Consider the following 26,307-nt stretch of genomic DNA (forward strand, 5'->3'; position numbering starts at 1 on the left):
ATTCACGTTTGCTAATTTATTAAAAAAATATTTTTTAAAAAATCCACGTTTGTTAATTTGTTAAAAAAAAATATTTTTAATATTTTTTAAAAAATCCACGATTGTTAATTAATTGAAAAATATTTTTTTAAAAAATCCACGATTGTTAATTAATTGAAAAATATTTTTTTAAAAAATCCACGTTTGTTAAATAATTGAAAAATATTTTTTTTAAAAAATCCACGTTTGTTAATTAATTTAAAAATATTTTTTTAAAAAATCCACGTTTGTTAATTTATTGGAAAAATGTTTTTTAAAAAATCCACGTTTGTTTATTTATTCAAAAAATATTTTTTAAAAAATCCACGTTTGTTAATTTATTGAAAAAATATTTTTTAAAAAATCCACGTTTGTTTATTTATTCAAAAAATATTTTTTTAAAAAATCCACGTTTGTTAATTTATTGAAAAAATATTTTTTTAAAAAATCCACGTTTGCTAAATTATTGGACAAATAATTTTTTTAAAAATCCAAGTTTGCTAATTTATTGGAAAAATGTTTTTTAAAAAATCCACGTTTGCTAATTTATTGGAAAAATGTTTTTTAAAAAATCCACGTTTGTTAATTTATTGAAAAAATATTTTTTTTTAAAAATCCACGTTTGTTAATTTATTGAAAAAATATTTTTTAAAAAATCCACGTTTGTTAATTTATTGAAAAAATATTTTTTTAAAAATCCACGATTGTTAATTTATTGAAAAAATAATTTTTAAAAAATCCACGTTTGTTAATTTATTGAAAAAGTAATTTTTAAAAAATCCATGTTTGTTAATTTATTCAAAAAGTATTTTTTAAAAAAACCACGTTTGTTTATTTATTGAAAAAAATATTTTTAAAAAATCTACGTTTGTTAATTTATTGGAAAAAATATTTTTTAAAAAATCCACGTTTGTTTATTTATTGAAAAAAATATTTTTTAAAAAATCCATGTTTGCTAATTTATTAAAAAAAAATAATTTTTAAAAAATCCACGTTTGTTAATTTCTTGAAAAAATTATTTTTAAAAAATCAATGTTTGCTAATTTCATGAAAAAATAATTTTTAAAAAATCCACGTTTGTTAATTTATTGAAAAAATAATTTTTAAAAAATCCATGTTTGCTAATTTCTTAAAAAAAAAATAATTTTTAAAAAATCCACGTTTGTTAATTTATTGAAAAAATAATTTTTAAAAAATCCGTGTTTGCTAATTTATTGAAAAAATGTTTTTTTTTATTCAAAAAATATTTTTTTAAAAAATCTACGTTTGTTTATTTATTCAAAAAATATTTTTTTAAAAAATCCACGTTTGTTTATTTATTCAAAAAATATTTTTTTAAAAAAATCACGTTTGTTAATTGATTGAAAAAATATTTTTTTTAAAAAAATCCACTTTTGTTAATTTATTGAAAAAAATATTTTTTAAAAAATCCATCTTTGTTAATTTATTGAAAAAAAATAATTTTTAAAAATCCAAGTTTGTTTTTTTATTCAAAAAATATTTTTTAAAAAATCCACGTTTGTTTTTTTATTCAAAAAATATTTTTTTAAAAAATCCACGTTTGTTAATTTATTCAAAAAATATTTTTTTAAAAATTTTTAAAAAAATCCATCCAAAAAATATTTTTTAAAAAATCCACGTTTTTTAATTTGTTGAAACAATATTTTTTTAAAAATTTTTAAAAAAATCCATCCAAAAAATATTTTTTAAAAAATCCACGTTTTTTAATTTGTTGAAACAATATTTTTTTTAAAAAATCCACGTTTGTTTATTTATTCAAAAGATATTTTTTAAAAAATTCCCGTTTGTTAATTTTTTGAAAAAAAATATTTTTTAAAAAATTCACGTTTGTTAATTTATTGAAAAAAAAATTAAAAAATCCACGTTTGTAAACTTATTCAAAAAATAGTTTTTAAAAAATTCACGATTGTTGATTTATTGAAAAAATATTTTTTAAAAAATCCACGTTTGTTAATTTATTGAAAAATATTTTTTAAGAAATCCACGTATTTTAATTTATTGAAAAACTATTTTTTTAAGAAATCCACGTTTTTTAATTTATTGAAAAACTATTTTTTAAAAAATCCACGTTCGCTTATTTATAGAAAAAATATTTTTTTTAAAAATCCACGTTTATTTATTTATTCAAAAAATAATTTTTTTAAAAATCCACGTTTGTTAATTTATTCAAATAATAATTTTTGAAAAATCCATGTTTGTTAAATTATTGAAAAAATATTTTTTTAAAAAATCCACGTTTGCTAATTTATTGAAAAAATAATTTTTAAAAAATCCACGTTCGTTAATTATTTAATTTTAAGGGAAAAATTCAATGGGTGCCTGAGAGCGTATGATTGTTATTATTTCTCCCTATCACCCAGGCGTATGACCAATATTTTTTTAAATTGAATTCCTAACACTTATACGCATATTTGATTCGAATTATCCAAATTGGTATTTTAAATATGCGAATTAAATTTCGTAATTTTTTTCCTTTAATTCTATGCTTAACTATTCACTGGGTTTCTTATTCCCCCTTTTTTTTTGCTATCACATCCAAGCCTTGTAGCAATTCACAGAAGAAGAAAATATAAATTTGATTTAAAAAGAAAAATTCGTTAACACTCCCTTTGGGGAATAGCTGATGATGATTATTCTGATATGCTTTGTTTCGTCGCTGCGAAGCGAAGCAAAGCAACAAAATATAATGACATTGAATAGCGAACCAAAAAAAAAATATATATCCTTTATTTAATAAAAAGCTTACAGATGAAAGTCTTGTCGATCCCAAAAATAGTTATAGTGTAGTACCGAACGCTGGCACAAAAACCAAAATAGAAAAAAAACAAATACGAATACGAATCGCAATTGCAATAATCTCAAAATAATATACAAACGTACAAACGTCAACACAATTGAAAAATGTTGTAACAGAAAAAATAAGCGAGGGAAAATAAAAAATCTAACCTTGAACCATATCCTTCAAATCCGCAACGAAATGGATCGAAACAAGTACGGCAAACAAGCCCGTCTCTTTCCCCCCTCTCACGAAATTTTTCTATTCTCAGCCATTACAACTAATGCTATTTTCCGCTCACCGCGTCTTCTCCGCCCCAGCTGGTCTTTGGTAAATGTCGCAGCTGTCTGTGTCACATTTCCTCGCTGTTGTAACGTCTGGCGGTTGGTGTGTCCTTACAACCACACACTCTCAAATTCAGGCACAACAGCGACAGGAGCTCCGAAAATAAAATATTTTTGATACAATAACAAACAATAAAAATTTTATTATCCTTGTGTTGGTGTGTGTGTGTGACAACTATAGTTTGGCGGGGTAGAGACTGCGGGATGTACTCCAGCATGAATTGCAAACTAGATTTATGGATCCACCAAATCCTTCGAATAAAGCAAATTCACAATTGTCTCCTTTATCCAACGCAACAAAGCTGCTGAGTAACTTAGTTTTGGCCTACAGAACTGAACTGAAGCGAAGCGAAGCACGGGCATGAAAGGAAAATCAACAAACCGAAGCTTGCCGCCGATGTACGTGCGACAACACCAAATGCTGTCAAATTTAATATTATTGTGGTTTGACATTTGATGTGGCACAAAGGGTGGGGGAAAGGGGGAAGAGAGGGTTTGTTGGGAATTCTTAATTTGTAATCAACAAATAGTGGATTTTTAAAAAATATTTTTTTCAATAGATTAACGAACGTGTATTTTTTAAAAGATATTTTTTAATAAATTTAAAAAATCGATTTTTAAAAAAATAAATTATTTTATAAAATTGGCAAACGTAGATTTTTTTTAAATATTTTTTTTTCATTAATTTGACAAACGTAAATTTTTTTAAAATATTTTTTAAAAACTTAATTTTGGATTTTTTCAAAAAATATTTTTTCAATAAATAACAAATCATAGATTTTTTAAAAATAATTTTTCAATTAATTAACATTAGCGGATTTTTTAAAAAATATTTTTTTTATAAATTCACAGTCGTAGAATTTTTAATAAATATTAATTTTAGTAAATTAACAGTCATGAATATTTTAAAAAATACTTTTTCAATAAATAAACATTAGCGGATTTTTTAAAATAATATAATATTATATAATAAATAATAAATAAACGTGGTTTTTGAAAAAAAAAATATTTTTAATAAAACTAAACTAAACTAAAAATTAAAAAAACGTAATTTTTTTAAAAATATTTTCAATTAACAAACGTGTATTTTTATAAAAATATTTTTTCAATAAAAGAAAAAACGTGGACTTTTTAAAAAATATTTTTGCAATTATTCAACAGACGTGTTTTTTTATTATTTTTGTAATAAACTAACGGTCGAGGACTTTTTAAAAAATATTTTTACAATTATTCAACAGACGTGTTTTTTAAATATTTTTTGTAATAAACTAACGGTCGAGCATTTTTAAAAAATATTTTTACAAATATTCAACAGACGTGTCTGCTTTTAAATATTTTTCCAATTACTCAACAGTAGTGGATTTTTTAAAAATAGATTTTTAATAAATTATCAGTCGTGGATTTTTTAAAAAATGCATTTTCAATAAAATAGCTGTCGCGTGTTTTTTAAAATATATATATTTTTATATAACTCAACAGTCGTGTTTTTTTAAATAAATCAACATTTGTGGAATTTAAAAAAATATATTTTTCAATAAATTACCACACGTAGTTTTTTAAAAAAATATTTTTTAATCAATTAAAAAAGTAGATTTGTTAAAAAAAAATATGTTTCAACCAATTAAAAAAAGGATTTATTAAAAAAAAAATTTTTTTTCAATAAATTAGCATTGTTGGATTAAAAAAATATTATTTTTCAATAAATTAACTGCCTTGGATTTTGTTAAAAAATATTTTTTCCGTGAATTAAAAGCCATGGATTTTTTCAAAAAATATTTTTTCAATCAATTAACAAACCTGAATTTTTAATAATTTATTTTTTCAACAAATTAGCATGGATTTTTTAAAAAATATTTTTAATAAATTAACTTTGGTGGATGTTTTAAAAAATATTTTTTTTTTTCAAAAAATGTACAGATAAACGGAAAGCTTTTGCAAAAAAGTTGCGGATTTAATTTATGGCTTTAGTTCAACATTTTCCCCAATATGTCAACAAATATGGATTTTTTCAAATATGTTTTCCAAAGTACGGGTTAGTACTCGTATTTTTTTTTTTTTTTTAAACTTCCTTCTAGAAATAATTTTTTTTATCTCTTTACCATATCCATTCTTTCGAATATCGATTTCCAATCTTTTCATTTAACCATTGCATGTTTCATTTTGCTGCAGATAATTATGATGCGGAGGTCCCTAGAGGAAGAACATTGTCTGCACTCATATATCATGCTCGTACTCGGTGTGTTTCATTCATTCATTATACTTTAACTGATTTACCGCAATTTGACCTACTTCAGTTCGGTTCGGTTCAACTATGCCGTGTGCCATCCAGTTGTCCTGCCACTTTTCGGTAAGCTTGTGTATTAATTACGAGCATGTTCAGAAGTTTTCAATGAATATACTGGCAGTATAACCCCAAATACACAACCACTTAGTCAGATCGTAATCAGCATCCTCGCCATAGTGAATGCTTTTCAATTCTCAGAGTTCAGTGGTTTTGTTTGTTTCAATGCAAAATTTGTTGCCATTTGGCAGAAATAAGGGGGGAAGGGGTAATTTATTGACAGATCGAAGGGGGGCGGGGAGGTGGTGCTGAGTATAAGATAATTGCAAATTGAAATACATTATTTTGATATATGGCGAGCAATTATTTTTGGTATAATGGGGTGGTGTGCTGATTTCATGGCGTATGAGTATTATTTAAAGGGCAACACGCATACGCTCCCAGAAACCTCATTTAATGGGATATGTTATAAATTAAAAAAAAAAAAAACAAAAAGACTCAGGACATTTTTTCCTACAGAAAAAATCGCGCTCAGGAAAAAATTCACGATTGTTAATTCTTAAAAAAATATATCTTTTTATATTCACGACTGTTAATTTATTGAAAAAAATATATATTTTTTAAAAATTAACATTTGTTAATTTATGAAAAAAAAAACACATTTTTGAAGAAATTCACGACAAATAATTTATTTTTTAAAACATCCACGACTGTCAAGTTATTGAAAAAAAATATTTTTTAAAACATCCACGACTGTCGAGTTATTGAAAAAAAAAACTTTTTTAAAACATCCACGACTGTTGAGTTATTGAAAAAATATTTTTCCACATGTGGATGTTTATTAAAAAAAAAATATTTTCTAATTATCTATTTTTATAAAAATCTAACTTTAGCCTTTTATTAAAAAAATATTTTTTAGAAAATCAACGTTTGGTCTTTTATTAATATAATAATTTTTGAAAATCCACGTTTGGACTTTTTTTTAAAATACATATTTTTTAGAAAATCTACGTTTGATCTTTTTGTTAAATAATATTTTTAAGAAAATCCAGGCTTTTTTTATTAAAATGTATTTTTTTACAAAATCTACGCTTGGTCTTTTATAAAATAAAATATTTTTTAGAAAATCCACGTTTGGTTTCATGACTGTTAATTTATTGAAAAAATATATTTTTTAAAAAAATTAACGTATTTTAGTTCATTGAAAAAAAAATATTTTTTAATTAAAAATTAAAATTAATTTATTATAAAAAAATATATTTTTATAAGATATCCGCTACAATTAATTTATTAAAAAAAAATAAAACATCCACGACTGTTGAGTTACTGGAAAAAATATATTTTAAAACATCTACGACTGTTGAATTACTGAAAAAGATATATTTAAGAAATATTCACGACTGTTGAGTTTAAAAAAAAAAAAATTAAAAGAAATGCAGGTTTGGTTGTTTATTAAAAAAATATTTTTTTTTTAAAATTCACGACTGTTGAGTTATTGAAAAAATATTTTTTTAAAAATCCAGGAATGTCCATTTATTGAAAAAATATTTTTAAAAAAATCCACGATTGTTGAGTTATTGAAAAAATATTTTTTTAAAAATCCACTTGTGGCTGTTTATAAAAAAAAAATTCTAAAAAATCGTCGTCCACATTAAGAAAAACTATTTTTTAAAAAATTTACATTTGGTCTTTTAATAAAAAAAAATCTTTTAAAAATCCACGTTTGGCTGTTTATTAACAAAAAATATTTTTTTTTTTTTTAAATCCACGTTTGGTTGTTTATAAAAAAAATATTTAAAAAATTCCATATTTGGCCATTTTATAAACAAATATTTAAAAAAATCGACCTATGACCGTTTATTAGAAAAAATATTTTTTAAAAAATCCACATTTCGTTGTTTATCAAAAAATATTTTTATAAAAATCTAACTTTGGCCGTTTATTAAAAAAAATATTTTATAGAAAATCAACGTTTGGTCTTTTTATTAAAATAATATTTTTGTAAAAATACACGTTTGATTTTTTATTAAAATTTTTTTTTATAAAAATCTAACTTTGGCCGTTTATTAAAAAAATATTTTTTAGACAATCAGAGTTTGGTATTTTATTAAAAAAATATTTTTTAGAATATCCACGTTTGGTTGTTTATTAAAAAAATATTTTTTTTAGAAAATCCAAGTTTGGTCTTTTATTAAAAAAATATTTTTTAAAAATCTTGAAAATCGAATATATTTTCAATAGAGTTTTTTTTTTCATAAAATCTTGGATTTTTAATTTTTTCTTTTTTAAATTTGGTATATTTGTAATACTTTTTTTCGAATCCACCCTATTACCCATATTCGTAGTCCATGCCATGTCCCTGCCACATTTCTGGCAACAAATTTGTATTTAATAAATATCGTTTTTAAGGACTTAAAGGATTTCCTTGATTGTTGGAGCCCCGAAACCAAGAGAGAAGGCATGTGGAAAATTGCAGGCCATGCTACAGTGTTGTGGCCTACATGGGACAAAAACAGCTGAGCTGGCACGTTAGTCACGTCGTCTATTTACAGACACACACACATATATTTATGTGAAATGGTCATGTGTGTGAGTGTGTGAGTGTGTGTCTGAGTCTTACACTCTCTCATTGCCAGAAAGTAGTGTTGTGGCTTTGGTGAGTTTGTTTCCTGGGCAAATAGACAGACTGGCAGACAGACAGACAGAATGGCAGACAAACAGATGCAGTTGTTAAAAATTTAAATGTTTTCGTCGACTACGACAACAACAACAGATAACGTTGTTTGGTATTGAAGTTTTGGTCTCACGCATCCATTGCCATATCATTTCGTCACGAATTGTTTGGGTTTCTGTGGAAGCGGGAGGAGGGAGGTGTAGTGTTTGCCATCGATACGCCTGGGTAAACATTTAATTCAATTATTTTCCTTAAATAATTGATTAACGAAACTGAAAAGGAATCGTTGTTGCTTGGGATTCGAATCAATTGGGAGTGGTTTCAATTTGTCTTAGTTGTGGATGTAATCATACGGGGGCGTATGAGTGTTATTATTTATTCCCATGCATGGGGGCGTATGATGTATGTCTTAATACGCCACCATTGAAATGCCAACACTCATACGCACCATTTATTCATTTGTCATGGGAAGAATACTAATTAGTTTCGTTTTTTTTTTGTCATGGAAAAGAAAGAAAAATATTTCTCATTTGGCATTAGTATTTGAGGTAAAGGAATTGTGTTTTTTTTTTTTGGAATCAGATCTTCCTCCCGCTCCCCTTTAAAAGTACCCATAATTGAAAAGTTAATATTACACATAAAATTCCAACATTCATAACTACCAGTCAGAATTGTGATTTCATTATGAATACCAAAAAAAATGTTCCCCCAACAAATATTAACTCGAAATTCCCAGGAATAACATCTGGGCCCTATGGAGGCATTTTTAGTTTATCATGTTAGCTCTCCTCACTTTGCAAAAAAGGGTGAGCCAAAGGAGGAGAACATTTGCGAAAATGTCAGCAACAGAAAAGAAAACAAACGGAGAAAAAATTAATATAAATATCATTTACATATGCTGTCACACACTTAACCTGCTTAACAGCAACTACAGCCACTACTTCCAACACCCGTACCCCGTTTTGAACCCCTCTCCTCCCGCCCCTTCATTTCAACTGACAAATCTCATATTTCATTGTTTGCTAATGTGAGTCACTCGAGTTCCAGTGAAAACGGAGAGCAGGATATATCCTTTCACACACACACTCAGACACCAGCAACAACAATAACAAAAAACGACATTAACATAATTGTTATTTAATTGCTACACTTGGTGCAAGGGCAAGGCGGATGGGGCAAGGCAAGAGAAGAGGTGCATAGCATGTGCTGGAAGAAGAAAAGCCAAGCTGGAAGCACTATCTGTGTCAGCGGAAGATATATGACCTTTTATGTCTTCACTATAGTTATCAGGATGATCTGTAGGATTTATGCTAGTAAAGTTGGAGATGGTGATGATGAAGGGGATAATAATGGGAATTATGGTGATGATGAAGATGATAATAATGGGAACTATGATGCTGATGATTGGGGAGGGGAATTTTGACTAAGTTGAAGCTTATTAAACATAAATATTAACTTGAGAAATGAATATTGTACATCAATTGGGAGATAATGAGTGGAAGGAATCCAGCTGCTGAGGAATTTTATTTTCTTTAAACATTTTTTAGCTGCAGTGGAGCGGTTTTTTCTATAAAAAAATTATAAGGTGCTGAAAAAATTATTCTACAGCAAAAAATTGTCAGCAGCTGGGGACAATTAATCTCCACAGAAAAAAAATCGAAAGCTGATGAGGAAACTTTTTCCCAGAGGAAAATATTCAATAGTTGTTGATAATTGTCTTCCTATAAGAAACAAATCCTAATCTGCCGAGAAAGACTTTTTGTCTAAAGGATAAAATTGAGAGGAGGACTTAAGGAGGACTGTTTTTCCATACCGAAAATAATACCTAAACTACTGAAGATTTTTTTTTTCAGAAGAATATTGCCCATCTGTAGTGGGAGACTTTTTTCAAGAGGAAAGTCCACTGCTGCTGAGGCCAACATTTTTGTCAGTAGGAAAAATCCTCAGCGGTGCTGGCTATCTATAGGAACACATTCGTCAAAAAATATTTTTTTTAAAAAAACAACGCATGGTAATTCATTGAAAAAATATTTTTAGAAAATCCAAGAATGTCAATTTATTGAACATTTTTTTTAATTTAAAAAATCCAGGTTTGACGATTTACTTAAAAACTTTTTAAAAAAAATCCACGATTGTTTAATTATTGAGAAAATATTTCTGAAAAATCGATAACTGTTGCGTTATTGATTTTTTTTCTTTTTTGAAAAATCCACGACAGTTGGAAAAATATATTTAAAAAAAATCCACGACTGTTGAGTTATTGAAAAAAATATTTTTTTTTTAAATCCATGACAGTTGAGTTATTTAAAAAATATTTTTTAAAAAAACCACGACTTTTGAGTTATTCGAAAAAAATATTTAAAAAAAATCCAAGACTGTTGAGTTATTGAAAAAATATTTTTTCAAAAAATCCACGACTGTTAAGTTATCGACAAAAATTTTTTTTTAAAAAATCCACCACTGTTGAGTTATTGAAAAAATATTAAAAAAAAAAAAAATCCACGATTGCTGAGTTATTGCAAAAATATTTTTAATAAATATACGACTGTTGACAATATTTTTTAAAAAATAATTGAAAAATTATTATTTGTTTTTAAATCCCCAACTGTTGAGTTATTGAAAAAGTATTTTTTTTAAATCCATGACTACTGGGTTATTGAAAAAATATTTTTTTTTTTAATCCATGACTACTGGGTTATTGAAAAAATATTTTTTAAAAAATCCATGACTGCTGAGTTATTTGGAAAATATATTTTTTTAATTATCCCCGAGTATTTAGTTATTGAAAAAATATTTTTTTTTTTAAATCCACGACAATTGAGTTATTGAAAAAATATTTTTTAAAAAATCAACGACGATTGGGTTATTGAAAAAATATTTTTTAAAAAATTTCACCTACGACAGGTGGAACTCACCAAAAAAATCCACGACTGTTGAGTTGTTAAAAAAATATTTAAAAATTGAAAAAAATATATATATTTTTAAAAAATCCACGAATGTTGATATATTAGAAAAATACTTTTTAAAAAATCAACGAATGTTGAGTTATTGAAAAAATATTTTTTTTAAATCCACAACTGTGGAGTTATTGGAAAAATATTATTTTAAAAATTCACGACTGTTGAGTGTTTGAAAAAAATATTTTTTTAAAAATCCACAACTGTGGAGTTGTTGAAAAAATAATTTTTAAAAATTCCACGGCTGTTGAGTTATTGAAAAAATATTTTTATTTAAATCACCGACTGTTGAGTTATTAAAAAATATTTTTTAAAAAAATCCACGCCTTTTGTATGGTTAAAGTTTTACAAAATTTTTTAAAGAACAAAAATATTTTTTTATTTATTTTTATTTATTTATTTTTATTTTTTATTTATTAATTTTTGTTTTTATATGTTTTTTAAATTTTATTTTTATAAATATTTTTCTAATTCGAATCGAAGTTTCAGTCGTTATAATATGTGTTTTTCCCCTTCATCTTATTTTCCAGTTAAAATCCAAAAGTCTTACTCACCTCGATGGCCTGCAATCGGAATTGGTTTCCAATACTGTAAGTTTTGAATTGAAAATATAATTGTTTTTCCCAAAAATATATATGTGAAAAAATATAGATATATGTCTGTGCCTAGAATCAAGATGTGTTAGATGCTATGTGCTACGAAAATCCCGCTACATAGAAGCAAATCAAAAATGTTGGCCCAATTATTTTTTAATGCAACAAATTTTTCTTAAAATTATTTTTTGAAAATGAAAAGTATTTTTATTTGAAAATTGGTTTCTTAAAATTTCTGTTTTCGATTTCAACATTTAAAAATTATTTTTATAGATGTTTAGTCCTTGGCATGCCAAATCGTAGTTTACTGCATGACTACATTTTCCTCTATTTTGTTACCCAACCTTGAAGTTCAATGCACCGTTCTGTGATTATTTATTTGCTATCTCTCTGCCATTCCCCTCCCTCTCAAAATTTTGTCCCTCAATACGGAATACGTGTAAATCGCAAAGCTGAAATCCCATATTATTATTTGTATATATCTGTATTAAATGTGAACGTGACTTCTTTGATTTATTTATTTCAATTTTTTTTTTTTTTTTTTTTTTTTTTTTTTGAGGGAAAAAATCCCCAGAAATTGAAGCTGTTGCTCAGTTCAGTAGTTTAATGGTACTTACACGCCCGCACTCTTCCGCACACAAAGAAATCATAGAAGATTTTTTTTCTTTCACTTTGTGCACTCTATGAACAATACAAACACAACGACAAAGTTATAAACCAAAACCAAAGATATCACACCAATACCAATGTAAATAGCAACGCCACATAACAATGACATGCTTATAGTTCCTCTTTAACACACACAACACACACACACACTATATCGCATTTTCTCAAAGGAATCTTGAAGAGGAAAAAAAAGTCATTTCCTTCAATGTTATTTTAAGTATTTGTCACATACACACTATGCCATTGTTTGTGTATATGAACGTGTTAAAGTGTGTGTGAATAGAGTTCATGTGTTGTTTGTGTACCCTATACAACTAGAAATGATAAATATTTGCTTGATAACAGCATGAAACACGAGCGCGTATGAGTATTGTCACAATGTATACGCAACGACTTCCACGTAAACGTATATAGGCATCTAAGGCCAAAAAAAGGGTAACCAAGCCTCACTTTCCAATAAAAATGACTTAAATTGGAAAGAATAGTGTCTAACCTTTCCAGTGATATGCAAATCATTGGTATAACCCATCAAATCCCAAAGTTATGGACAAATTTGTGCATGCACAAAATATTTGCCAAAATAAGGATTTTTTGCGCAAGCCCTTTCGATGGGCCATAAATTTTGAACCAAGAGCGATATCTTTTAGTTCCACATTTATTTTGAAGATACATGCCCGGTATTGAATAATCAATGAAAAAATAAAGATAACTCTTGGGAAAATTATCCATAAAATCAAGAAAACTGGGGTTCCGAGAGTAACAAACTCTCATAGAAAGTTTTCAGCATTTTGATTTGAAGGTCAAATTAATGTCTGCTAACATTTCTAGCTACAAAATTAAAATAGATTAATAAAGTGACTCTTCTTATGCCCAAATGGGATGCAAATTTAATCAACATAACCCTTCAAATACCTGAGATATGACCAAAATGAAGAAGTTACAAAATTTTACAAAATTTTGTCTTTTTCCGGGCAAGCATTTTCGTTGGGCCATAACTTGGGAATCAAGTGAGATATTCACACAAACTAAATTAATCTTTATAGGTTTTAGCAGAGAGCTTTAAACCAATCTGAAATTTATAAGGATTCCTCTGAAAAAACCTCTATAAATTAGAAACGTTTTGGTTCAACATGTGTAACTCTTGCGTGGAAAAATTAAGTGAATTTAATGTAAAGTAAATTTCATAGAATGAAAATAGTTAAGTCGATATTTTTTGACATAATTCGAGCTTAGGACCTTCTGGACTTTAAATGGGTACACATTTTATCAATATATCTCTACAAATGCCCAATATATGATAAAGAGTCTGAACATGCTTAAAATTTTCAATATATTAAATTTCTGGCGCAAGACTTTCAAATGGTCATAACCTGTGAACTAAACAGGATATTTCCATGGCTCTTTGTTTTTAGATTTATTTCCCTGTTTTAATAACCTTTAGCAATATTTAGATGGTTTTGGAAAACCCTTTTTCATCAAACACGCGAGTTATGGCAAAAATTAAGAAAATACACATTTTTTCGAAGTTGTTAAATTTTTGCATCACATAATTTCGGGTGTCATAACTTTCGAACCCAAAGGAATATTCTAATGATTCGAATCAAATTTGAACGAAATTGACCTCTAGTTTAAGAATATTTAGAAATAAATAAGGATTATTTTTTAACATTTTACACTAAAACCGGAAAAGGAAAATTTGATAATTTAATCTTTCACAAAAGCAGTCTAAAGTCTTTTACTTGAGGAACAAAATATTTTTTCTAATCATGTTCTTGAGGTTAAATTTACATGCCATTGAAGGAGGAACATCTCTTTTTTGTATGCATACAACTTTTATCCGTATAGGTCATTAAATACCCGAGATAGGGTAAAAATAAATAAGTTACTCGGTTTTTAAGAAATTCTTATTTTTTTGCGTCATCAAATTCTGGAGCCCATAACTCCACAACTTAAGGGAATATTTTTATGATTTCAAACTTATGAGAATGCCATGGACCTTGTGCTCTAATGCGATCTCAAGTATATACCATTTATATTGAAAATTTTCTCAAAAAATAAGAGATTATAAGTCTCTACGTTGTTAGCCTATGCCTGGGTAAAAATAGATATTTCATGATAGAGCTCAAATTGTTTTCTTGAAATAAACTTAGATGTAAAAATGAGCAAGATTTTTAAAGAAGAACATCTTACCTTTAAATGCAAATAACTTTTATTCCCATAGCCCATCAAATTACAGAGATATGCCGCAAATTACTATATTACTCTATTTTTCCACAATTTCCTAGTATTTTGCGTGATCATATTCTATCGACCATAACTTCTAAACCTGATGTTATATTTTAATGTTTTTATTACAATCTGAATACTATTGACCGTGACCTCAAATGGCGTCTTAACAGTTCTCATGAAAAATTTCTTTAAAAGATAGAAATACTGGCCTCCTTGGTTCTCAACCTTTGCCTGAGCAGACATTGACATTTCATTGTAGAGTTCTGGTTTTTCTTGCAATAAATTTGTTTGATAAAATAAGCATAATTTTGACAGATGAACATCTGGTCTTTAAATACAAGAAACCTTTATCCACATAACCAAGTAAATACAAGAGTTTTAGTGCATATTAAAAAGTTTCTCAATATTTCTACAAATTCCCAACATTTTGGGTCATCATATTCGAGGGACCATAAGATCTTAACCTGAGGGAATATTTTTTTGATTCAAACTTTATCTGAATTTTAGGGACCTTGTGGTCTACTGTGATCTTGAATTTATGCAAGTTCTCTTTAAAAAAAAAACCCAAAAATTTAGAAATATTAAATTTCTAGGTTGCCAATTTTTGTCTGGGTATACATTGACATTTCATTGTTGAGGTAAATTTTTTTCTTACAAAAAAATTAGTTGGTAAAAGTGAGCAGGATTTTAAAAGAGGAACGTCTTGCCTTTAAATTCATACCATTTTCATTCACATATTCCATCAAATAACCGAGATGTGGCGCAAATTTAAAGATTACTCAATTTTCAAGAAATTCTTCAACTTTTGCGTCACCATGTTCGAGGGACCATAACTTCTAAATCTAATGGAATATTTTTATAATTTTCATACTATCTGAATACTATTGACCTTTTGTTCAGATTCAATCTTATTTGTATAGCAGTTCTCATGAAAAATTTCCTAAAAGGAATAGAAATATTGGCCTTCTTGGATGCCAACCTTTGTCTGAGCGAACATGACATTTCACTACAGAGTTCAGATTTTTTCTTGCAATACATTTGTTTGACAAAAATGAGCAGGATTTTGAAAGAGGAATTTCTGTTCTTTAAATGCGAATCACATTTATCCCCATAACCTATTAAATACCATAGATATAGATCAAAATAATAAGTTACCCAATTTTCCTGAAATTCTTCAATTTTTGCGTTACCATATTCGAGAGGCCATAACTTCTAAACCTGTGGGAATATTTCTATGATTTAAATTTTATTGTAATGCCGAATAACTCTCCTAACACTATTTTTAATAATATTATATTACTATATCAATAGATCTCCAGAAAATTTTTAAAAATAAGAAATTTTGTATTTTCGTCCTTTATGAAGTAAAACATGAACACTTCATTCCTGAGCCAATATTGGCATTTCTGGCTTGTTTTGCTGAGACAATCCTATCTAATTTTGAAAGACTAAGTTCTTACCTTTAAATGCACACAAATGTTTTTTTATATTACTCTCTATTTTCCAGAGGTATCGTAAAAATTGTACAATAACCGAAAATTTTCAACAAATTTCTAAATTTTTCCGTTTTCAATTCCGGGGTCATATTTTGTATACCAAGCTATATATCTTTATTATATCAACTACATTTTATTGAAATTACCTCATGATCCTTTCGAAAGGGAAAAAATTTCCATAATTTAAAAAAATCTTTCCAAAGGAACAATTTTTCGTCAACCCCCAAAGAAAAGTGTCTCTTCCAGAGTAGTGCGTATACCATGTCGCCTACCGCCCTCCATATACCTCCTTAAATTATTTTTTATCTGAAACTTTGTATTGTTTTGTTTTCTGCAACTCAATTGCACAAAAGTTTACATTTTATTCGAACCCCTCTCACCTCTCGCTTTCACCATAACTTGCAACAATGATGATGCTGCTGATGGGTGACTAGCAAAAACTTTATGAATCTGATAGCTTAAGTTCAGACTGATATGCTGAAACAAAATTTTTATTATTTAATAGTTTTCTCTATCGCTCTTCCTCTCTCGCTCTTTCTCACACAAAACTTATATTGTCTGTCATTCATTGCTATTTGTATGAATGTTGTTTTGTTTTTGTAAACTGTTTTTTTTTTTTTTTTTTTTTTTTTTTGATGAGAGCCAGAAGGATGGCAGTGCGAGAGGGTTATTTGTCAATTAAAAAATATTCTAATTGTTAAAGTTTTTGGCAAATTGTGTATTTTGGGATTTTATGGAGATGAGAAAAATTTGCCGGAAGAACAAAGAATGGGAAAAAGGGCGTATACTTGATATTAATTTCTCTGGAGTATTAGGGCGTATAAGTAATGACGAGTGGATAATTATGTATACGCCATCAATATTGTGATGTGTTTTAGAATTTGCAATCTCATGACTCCTATTTGATAAAAAAAATATATATATTTAGGAAGTTAAACATTTTTTTCTCAAAAAAATAAAAAGAGTCATCAATATTTTTATTTTTAAAAAATATTTAAAAGTTCTTTTGAGTAATTTTATTAGTTAATTTATTTATTTATTTTTTGAAAATTCAAAATTAAAAAAAGAACTTAAATAAAATGCGTACATTTTTAAAAGAAATATAGATTTTCTTGGGAAAATTGTTTAGAAATTTAAAGAGGGGCTTCTGGCCTTTAAATAACTACCACATTTATCCCTGTAACCCAACAACTACTAGAGATATGCCAAAAATAAATAAGTCACTCAATTTTCTCATAATTCCACAATTTTTGCGTAATCATATTCGATGGACCATAACTTCTAAACATATAGGAATATTTTATTGATGTCAATCCTATCTGAATACTATAGACCTTGTGTTGAAATATGCTATAAATTATAAAATTGTTCTATTTAAAAAAATCCCAAAAAACTACAAAATATTAAATCTCAAGGGTACTAAACTTTGCCTGGGTTAACAATGACATTTCATTGTAGAGGGCAAATTTTTACTAGTAATAAATTTTGGAGGTAAAATTGAGGATGATTTTTAAAAAGTGACTTCTGGCCTTTAAATGCATACTAATTTTATTAACGTAACCCAACAAACACTACAGATTTGCCCAAAATGAATAAGTCACTCAATTTTTTCATAATTCTAAAATTTTTGCGTAATCATATTCGATGGACATTAACTTCTGAATCTGAGGGAATATTATAATGATTTTAACTTAATCTGAATTCTACGAACCTTGTGTTCTCAGGCAACCTTAATTATATAATAGCTCTTTTAAAAAATCTTAGGAAAAAATACAAAATATGAAATCTCAGGGTTACTAAACTTTGCCTGGGTTAACAATGACATTTCATACAAGAGGGTAAATTTGTACTGGTAATAAATTTGGTGGGTAAAAATGAGTATGATTTTTAAAAAGTGGCTTCTGGCCTTTAAATAACTACCACATTTATCCCTGTAACCCAACAACTACTAGAGATATGCCCAAAATGAATAAGTCACTCAATTTTTTCATAATTCTAAAATTTTTGCGTTATCATATTCGATGGGCCCTAACTTCTAAATCTGAGGGAATATTATAATGTTTTTAACTTAATCTGAATGCTACGGACCTAGTCTCCTCATGTAACATTAATTACATAATAGCTCTCTTTGAAAATCTTAGAAAAAATACAAAATATCAAATCTCAGGGTTACTAAACTTTGCCTGTGTTAACATTGACATTTCATTGTGGAGGGGAAATTTTTCTCTCCTTGTAAATTTGTTTGGCAAAAATGAACATAATTTAAAAGAGGGTCTTCTGGCCTTGAAATGCATACTACTTTTATTAACGTAACCCAACAAATACTAGAGATATGCCCAAAATGAATAAGTAACTCAATTTTCTCATAATTCCGAAATTTTTGCGTAATCATATTCAAAGGACCATAACTTTTGAATCTGAGGGAGTATTATAATGATTTTAACTTAATCTGAATGTTACGGAGCTTGTGTTCTCATGTAACCTTAATAATATGATAGCTCTTCTAAAAAGTTTCAGAAAAAAATACAAAATATGAAATCTCAGGGTTACTTAATTTTGCTGAGTTAGCATTGACATTTCATTTTAGAGGGAGAATTTTTTTCTCGTTGTAAATTTGTTTGGCAAAAATGAACATAATTTTAAAGAGGGACTTCTGGCCTTGAAATGCATACTACTTTCATTCACATAACCCATTAAATGACCGAGATATGGCCCATATTAATAAGTTACTCAATTTTTCCACAATTCTTCTTTTTTTTTTTTTTTTTTTTTTTTTGAAATTCAAATTTAATATCTTCCTATAAACCTTTTAAGCTATGCAGTGTCTATTTTCTTGAAAACTTCCCTCACTGACCTTCTGATTTCCATTGCAATTTTCTCAAGAGAATTCAGATAACTGGAGCATGATATGAACTTCCGCACACATTCCGTCCATCAGTTTGTCAACCGTCAATTCACCCACACACGGTGTGATTGACTAAGTGAATGATTTAGTCACTGCTCACTTTCAGAGCCACAGTATCTCGACCATGGAGTTAGAATGAGGAAGCCGTAAACAATTAACAAAATACAAAAAAAAGTCTAAACAAAAAACAATTGTCCATCCATGGAGCATCGGCCAGATGTCAACTTGTGATGGCTAGCGAGCAAAGATAGCCGGCCTTTCATGCCTCTGATGCCAGCCAACATCCATTGAAATTAGATTTTTGCTTCAGTGATTGCTTTCTTTAACGGCATTGTTTTCAATTTCGAAGAATGCGTGTGTGTGTGGTGGCTGTGTTTGAGTGCGGATAAACAAAAAACAATAAAATCCTTAAACCATCAACGCACACACACAGAGGGAAAGATAGAGAAGGAGACCAGTCTAGATATTATCGCTGTTTGTTTGGAAGCTATTCTGCCTTTAACTGCCAACCACTAATTGAATGCGATACGGGGGAAAATTGTAAGGGGAGGAGGTGTGGAAGGAAGAGCACAAACACAATTTTTTTTTTTAATTTAGATCTCAGATAAGTCATTTGTCCATGACTAAAGCAATTATTGAATATTTATTTGGAAAAAAAAGAAAACTATACTTGGCTGGGAAATATAAAAATATGAAAATAGAAAAATTCAAACATTTTATTTCAGAAATAAAATATTTGCTTCTGATGCTGTCCATGGAGCCAAACTACCACAATTTTCAAAGAGGGGTATCTTTTCTTTAAATGAGTAGAAAATTTACCCATATAGCTTAAAAATTACCAGAGATATGGTAAAAATTAGGAAGTGTCTTAAACTGTAAAGTTTATACAATTTTTATTTGTCATCTTATTTTGGGAGCGACAATTTCTAAACTTGATTAAATATTTTAACGATTTTTACTTTTTTGAAATTTAATGGGTCTTAGCTCCTACTGTGGCCTTGAGTTTATATAAGTCCCCTTGAAAACTTAGGCAAAAATTAAAAAAAAAACAATTGACTTCCATTTTTTCCAATCTATGCGTGGAAGAAATGTGTTCTTCGATTTAGAGCAAAATTGTTCCTGACAACAAATGTGGTTGGGAAAAAATTTTTATTATTTGGAGAGATGAATACCTTACCTTCAACAGTACAGAAATTTGTGGTCATATAACCCATTAAATATCAGAGATATTAGGAAAATGAAAAGGTACTCAATTTTTCCACAATTCTTCAATTTTTTTGCGTCACAATATTCCAAGGGCCATAACTTTTAAAATTGATGGAATATTTCAATGATTTCAACTTTATCTGAATACTACAGCCCCTTTTTACTATTGCGACAGAAGGTATCTATAAGTTCTCTTAAAAAATCCTGAAAAATTGGAAATATTAAATCTGTAGGTTTCTAAACCTTGCCTGGGTTAACATTGACATTTCATTAGCGATGGCAAAATTTTTACTCCCGATAAATTTGGTTAGTAAAATTGAACATGACTTTTAAAGAGGGACTTCTGTCCTTCAAATCAATATCACTTATATCCCTGTAACCCGGCAACTTCTAGAGATATGCCCAAAATAAAGAAGTCACTTAATTTTCGCGTAATTCTTAAATTTTTGCGTAATCATATTCGATGGACCATAACTTCTGGATCTCAGGGAATATTTAAATGATTTTAGCCAAATCTGAATATTATGGACCTTGTGTTCAGGTGCGATCTTAATTATAATATAGTTCTCTTAAAAAAATCTCAAAAAAAGTACAAAAATATTAAATATCTAGATTACTAACCTCTGACTGTGCTAAAATTGACATGTCATTGTAGAGGGCGAATTTTTACTCGTGATAATTTTGGTTGGTAAAATTGAGCATTGTTTTTAAAGAGGAGCTTCTGGTCTTTTAAGACATACCACATTTATCCCTGTAACCCAACAACTACTAGAGATATGCCCAAAATGAAGAAGTTACTCAATTTTCCAATAATTCTTACATTTTTGCGTAATCATATTCGATGGACCATAACTTCTGAATCTGAGGGAACATTTTAATGATTCCAAGTTTATATGAATACCACGAACCTTGTGTTCAATTGTGCTATCAATTATAAAATAGCTCTTTTATAAGCATTTCAAAAAAATACAAAATATAAAATCTCTGGTTAATATAAAATGCCTGGGTTAACATTAACATTTCATTGTAGAGGGCGTATTTTTACTCGTGATAAATTTGGTTGGTAAAATTGAACATGATTTTCGAAGAAGAACTCCTGCCCTTTAAATGTATACCACTTTTATTCAAATAACTCATCAAATAACCGTGATATGGCCCAAATAAATAAGTTACTCAATTATTCCACATTTCTTCTTTTTTCTTCGTCACCATATTCGGGGAGCCATAGCTTCTAAACTTAAGGGAATATTTTTATGATTCGAATTTTATCTAATTACTATGAACATGGTGTTCGAATGTGATCTTAATTTTATAAAAGTTATCTTAAAAAAACCCAAGAAAATACAAAATATCGAATGTGAAGATAACAAACCTCTGCCTGTGACAAAAAAGGCATTTCAATGAACAGGGCGAATTTTTACTCCAGATAAATTTGGCATTTAAAAATGAGCATTACTTTTAAAAAGGGACTTCTGCCCTTTAAATTCATACCACTTTTATTTATATAACCCATCAAATGACCGAGATATTGCACAAATTTATAAGTTACTCAATTTTTTCACAATTCTTCACTTTTTTCGTCACAATATACGAGGAGCCATAACTTCAAAACCGAAGGGAATATTTTTATGATTTAAACTTTATCTGAATTCTTAGGACATAATCTCCATGTCCTAAAAAAGGGGATTTTTTAATAGTATATTTTCAGGGCTTTTTGACTAGATTTTTGGAAAACAAAAATTAGAATTTTTAAAAATATTTTTCCAAAAATAAAATTGGAGTTTTTTAAAATAATTTTGGCGAGGATAAACCTGATTTTTATTTGTTTTAAGAAAAAGGGAAAAATATGTAATATTTAAAATTTTTGAAAATATCCATTATCTCGATCGACAAAAATATTGCATACTTTTAGGCCATATTAGTAGAAACCACAAAACTGCCTCTTAATTTTTGTTGAATATTATCATTCCCTAAGGTTTCATTTTAGAAATTAATATTGAAATTAATTACATAAAAGTAGCAAAATTTATTTCCCAGAAAAATTAATTGCCATTTAACACAAAATTAAGAAGAAAATCGGAAAAATTTCCCACAGGGATAGGGGGTAATATATATTTTGAAGAGTGGGCAAAGGAGGTCAAACGTTCCAAAACCGCCCAAAGCATTTTTGCCAAACATTTCTTTAAAATTCCCCATAAATTCCTATTAATTTGTTATGAATTCCATTTGCGTATTCCAAGTGAAAGATGAAGTGTTGCCTACTTTAAGGCGTTGGAAAATATTTCCTGGTATGTGGCATGTCATCTATGACATTTGTGGATCATTAAAATTTTAATTATCATTTTGGGGTTTTATGACTTAATAAATCACCATCCAGAGAGAGAAATAGAGAGAGACAAATGAGAATTTAGCAAATTTGCCCAAAAACAATAGCATACTTTGGGGAGATAATTTATAAAACAATGGAATTGGAAGTGTGGCCACAAAAAACTATGGTTTGAGAAAAAAAGCAGATAATGGAAATTTATTAACAACAAAATACACTATTAATAACTAATGAAGAAGAAGCACCCGCAATAGGAGAATATCATGAAAAAGAGACAATGAAAAGGTCCTGTTAATTTGTTAGCTCAAAAAAATGTCATTGTGTGTTAACAATGACATCAACTTCAATTTATTTTACAACAATGCTGATGATTTCATCATTATCTGTTCGAGTAGAGAGCGGGAGGAGGAGGAGCAGGAAGAGAGGGGGTGTGAGGAAGCTAGAAATGTGTGACACCAAAAATTGTGTCATAAATAAACTGCTGACAAAGATATAAACTAGCGAGAAGAACCCTAATGGAAAACTAGACAAGTTGTAAAGCAAAGAAGAGAGACAAAATGATTGGTGATAGGGGAGAAGGGGAAGGGAGAGAGGGGGGACAATGTTCCCCCAGTTCATTTTAAAGTAACTGGAGAATATTGTCATAAATCAAATTACAAATCTGTTGAAGGAAATATGTAAAAACAGCACACAAGACGTGGCAGAAGAGAACCTGACCACACCACACACACACAGATAGTCCTTGGAGAAACACTGAAGGTCCTTGTGTGTGTGTGCGAAGGAAGGAAACATGGTTCATATTCCATGTTACTGATATAGAAACGGAAGATCAATTAAAAATGAAATTAGAACAAAACGAAAAAAAAACACACAGAACTATGACAAATAACAAAGGTAACACAGAGAATGAAAAATTACTCCTCTGCTGGGATTGAAATGGAAAGGAGAAAAAAATCACAAGGTCCTTGGTACAATTTCTGGTTTTCAGAAAAGTATCGGAAAAAAATGAAAATGTCACCCATGTTTAAAAACCAGTAAAGAAAGTCCTAAAGTCGGAAGGGGCCGACTTTATGATACCCTACAACACTTTGCTAATTTAGCAGAGCTCCACATAACATAATGTTTTTATGGGAGAATTCAATCAAAGGACTAAATATGCCGAAGCATATGGGAGCTATAGCTATATCTGAACCGATCTTCACCATATATGCCATACTAGCTTCTAGACTCAATTCGGTCGCATGTGCCAAATTCCATCGCATTTGGGCAAATATTAGACATTTGGTGTACAACAAAAGGTAAATCGGACGAAGTTATATATGGGAGCTATATCCAAATCGGAACCGATCTTGATAAAATTTGGCAAAGATATTTCTGAGCTGTATTTGATATATTTCCCTGAATATCGTTGTTACGGAGTGCATATTACGGCTGTGGGTAACAAATACAACAAATCGGATGAACAGTATATATGGGAGCTATAGCTATATCTGAACCGATCTTCACCAAATTTGACATACTAGCTTCTAGACTCAATTCGGTCGCATGTACCAAATTCCATTCCATTTGGGCAAATATTAGACGCTTGGTGTACAACAAAAGGTAAATCGGACGAAGTTATATATGGGAGCTATATCGAAATCTGAACCGATTTCGATAAAATTTAGCAAATGTATTTCTGAGCTGTATTTGATATATTTCCGTGAATATCGTTGTTACGGAGTGCATATTACGGCTATGGGTAACAAATACCACAAATCGGATGAACAATAGGTATGGGAGCTATAGCTATATCTGAACCGATCTTCACCAAATTTGACATACTAGCTTCTAGACTCAATTCGGTCGCATGTGCCAAATTCCATCGCATTTGGGCAAATATTAGACATTTGGTGTACAACAAAAGGTAAATCGGACGAAGTTATATATGGGAGCTATATTCAAATCCGAACCGATCTCGATAAAATTTAGCAAATGAATTTCTGAGCTGTATTTGCTATACTTCCCTAAATATTGTTATTACAGGTTGCATATTACGGCTGTGAGTAACAAATCGGATGAACAATATATATGGGAGCTATAGCTATATCTGAACCGATCTTCACCATATATGCCATACTAGCTTCTAGACTCAATTCGGTCGCATGTGCCAAATTCCATCGCATTTGGGCAAATATTAGACATTTGGTGTACAATAAAAGGTAAATCGGACGAAGTTATATATGGGAGCTATATCCAAATCGGAACCGATCTTGATAAAATTTAGCAAAGATATTTCTGAGCTGTATTTGATATATTTCCTTGAATATCGTTGTTACGGAGTGCATATTACGGCTGTGGGTAACAAATATGACAAATCGGATGAACATTATATATGGGAGCTATAGCTATATCTGAACCGATCTTCACCATATTTGGCATACTAGCTTCTGGACTCAATTCGGTCGTAAGTGCCAAATTTCATCCAATTTGGACAAATATTAGACATTTGGTGTACAACAAAAGGTAAATCGGACGAAGTTATATATGGGAGCTATATCCAAATCGGAACCGATCTCGATAAAATTTAGCAAAGATATTTCTGAGCTGTATTTGCTATGTTTCCCCAAATATTGTTGTTACAGAGTGCATATTACGTCTGTGGAGGACAAAAATGACAAATCGGATGAACAATATATATGGGAGCTATAGCTATATCTGAACCGATTTCAATCAAATTTGGCATACTTATTTTCAGGCCTAATTTGGTTGTATGTGCAAAATTCCATACCATTCGGGCTGATATTACACGATTGGTGCACAGTAAAAGGCAAATCGGACGAAGATATATATGGGAGCTATATCTAAATTTTGACCGATTATCTCCAATTTTAATAGGGTTCGTCCTTGGGCCAAACAAATGATCTGTGCAAAATCTCATCTGGATAGGGCGATAAATGCGAACTGTACTTTGTTTACAAAAATACATGAACAGACGGACGGACGGACATGCATAAATCGACTCAGAATGTGATTCTATGCAGATCATCAAAGGGAACTATGTGTCTATCTCGTTTCCTTTTGCCTGTTACAAACAAATGCACAAAGACATAATTCCCTGACCACCTTGTGGTGTAGGGTATAAAAAGTTATCAAAATACCGAATAGCGGGGGGGGGGGGGGGGGTACCGTTATATGGAGGCTATACGAAGACGTGGACCTGAACAGACAATTTTCTGTCATAGGCTGTAGTATCCATTACGAACTTCAAATGCAAAATTTGAAATAGTTCCGGTAAATAATGTCGCTAAAATCATCAAAATACCGAATATCAGGAGGTACCGTTATATGGGGGCTATACGAAGACGTGGACCTAAACAGACAATTTTCTGCCATAGGCTGTAGTATCCATTACGAACTTCAAATGCGAAATTTGAAACAAATCCGGTAAATAATGTCGCTAAAATCATCCAAATACTGAATATCGGGAGGTACCCTTATATGAGGGCTATACGAAGACGTGGACCTGAACAGACAATTTTCTGTCATAGGCTGTAGTATTCATTACGAACTTCAAATGCGAAATTTGATACAATTCCGGTAAATAATGTCGCTAAAATCATCAAAATACTGAATATCGGGAGGTACCGTTATATGGGGGCTATACGAAGACGTGGACCTGAACAGACAATTTTCTGTCATAGGCTGTAGTATCCATTACGAACTTCAAATGCAAAATTTGAAATAGTTCCGGTAAATAATGTCTCTAAAATCATCAAAATACCGAATATCGGGAGGTACCATTATATGAGGGCTATACGAAGACGTGGTCC

General features: G+C 29.1%; 1 protein-coding gene across 4 annotated transcripts in view; it reads left to right on the forward strand.

The window, feature by feature from the left end:
* Window positions 1-26,307, forward strand: part of LOC101900908 (uncharacterized) — a 90,485-nt gene that overhangs the window by 28,143 nt on the left and 36,035 nt on the right. For all 4 annotated transcript variants that reach the window (XM_020036749.2, XM_059129040.1, XM_059129046.1 and 1 more), the window contains exon 2: window positions 11,602-11,661. In XM_020036749.2, the coding sequence (XP_019892308.1) occupies window positions 11,602-11,661 (60 nt within the window). The remainder of the gene's footprint in view (window positions 1-11,601; window positions 11,662-26,307) is intronic.

This window comes from Musca domestica, unplaced genomic scaffold, assembly GCF_030504385.1.
Source record: "Musca domestica strain aabys unplaced genomic scaffold, Musca_domestica.polishedcontigs.V.1.1 107, whole genome shotgun sequence".
NCBI classification, from domain to species: domain Eukaryota; kingdom Metazoa; phylum Arthropoda; class Insecta; order Diptera; family Muscidae; genus Musca; species Musca domestica.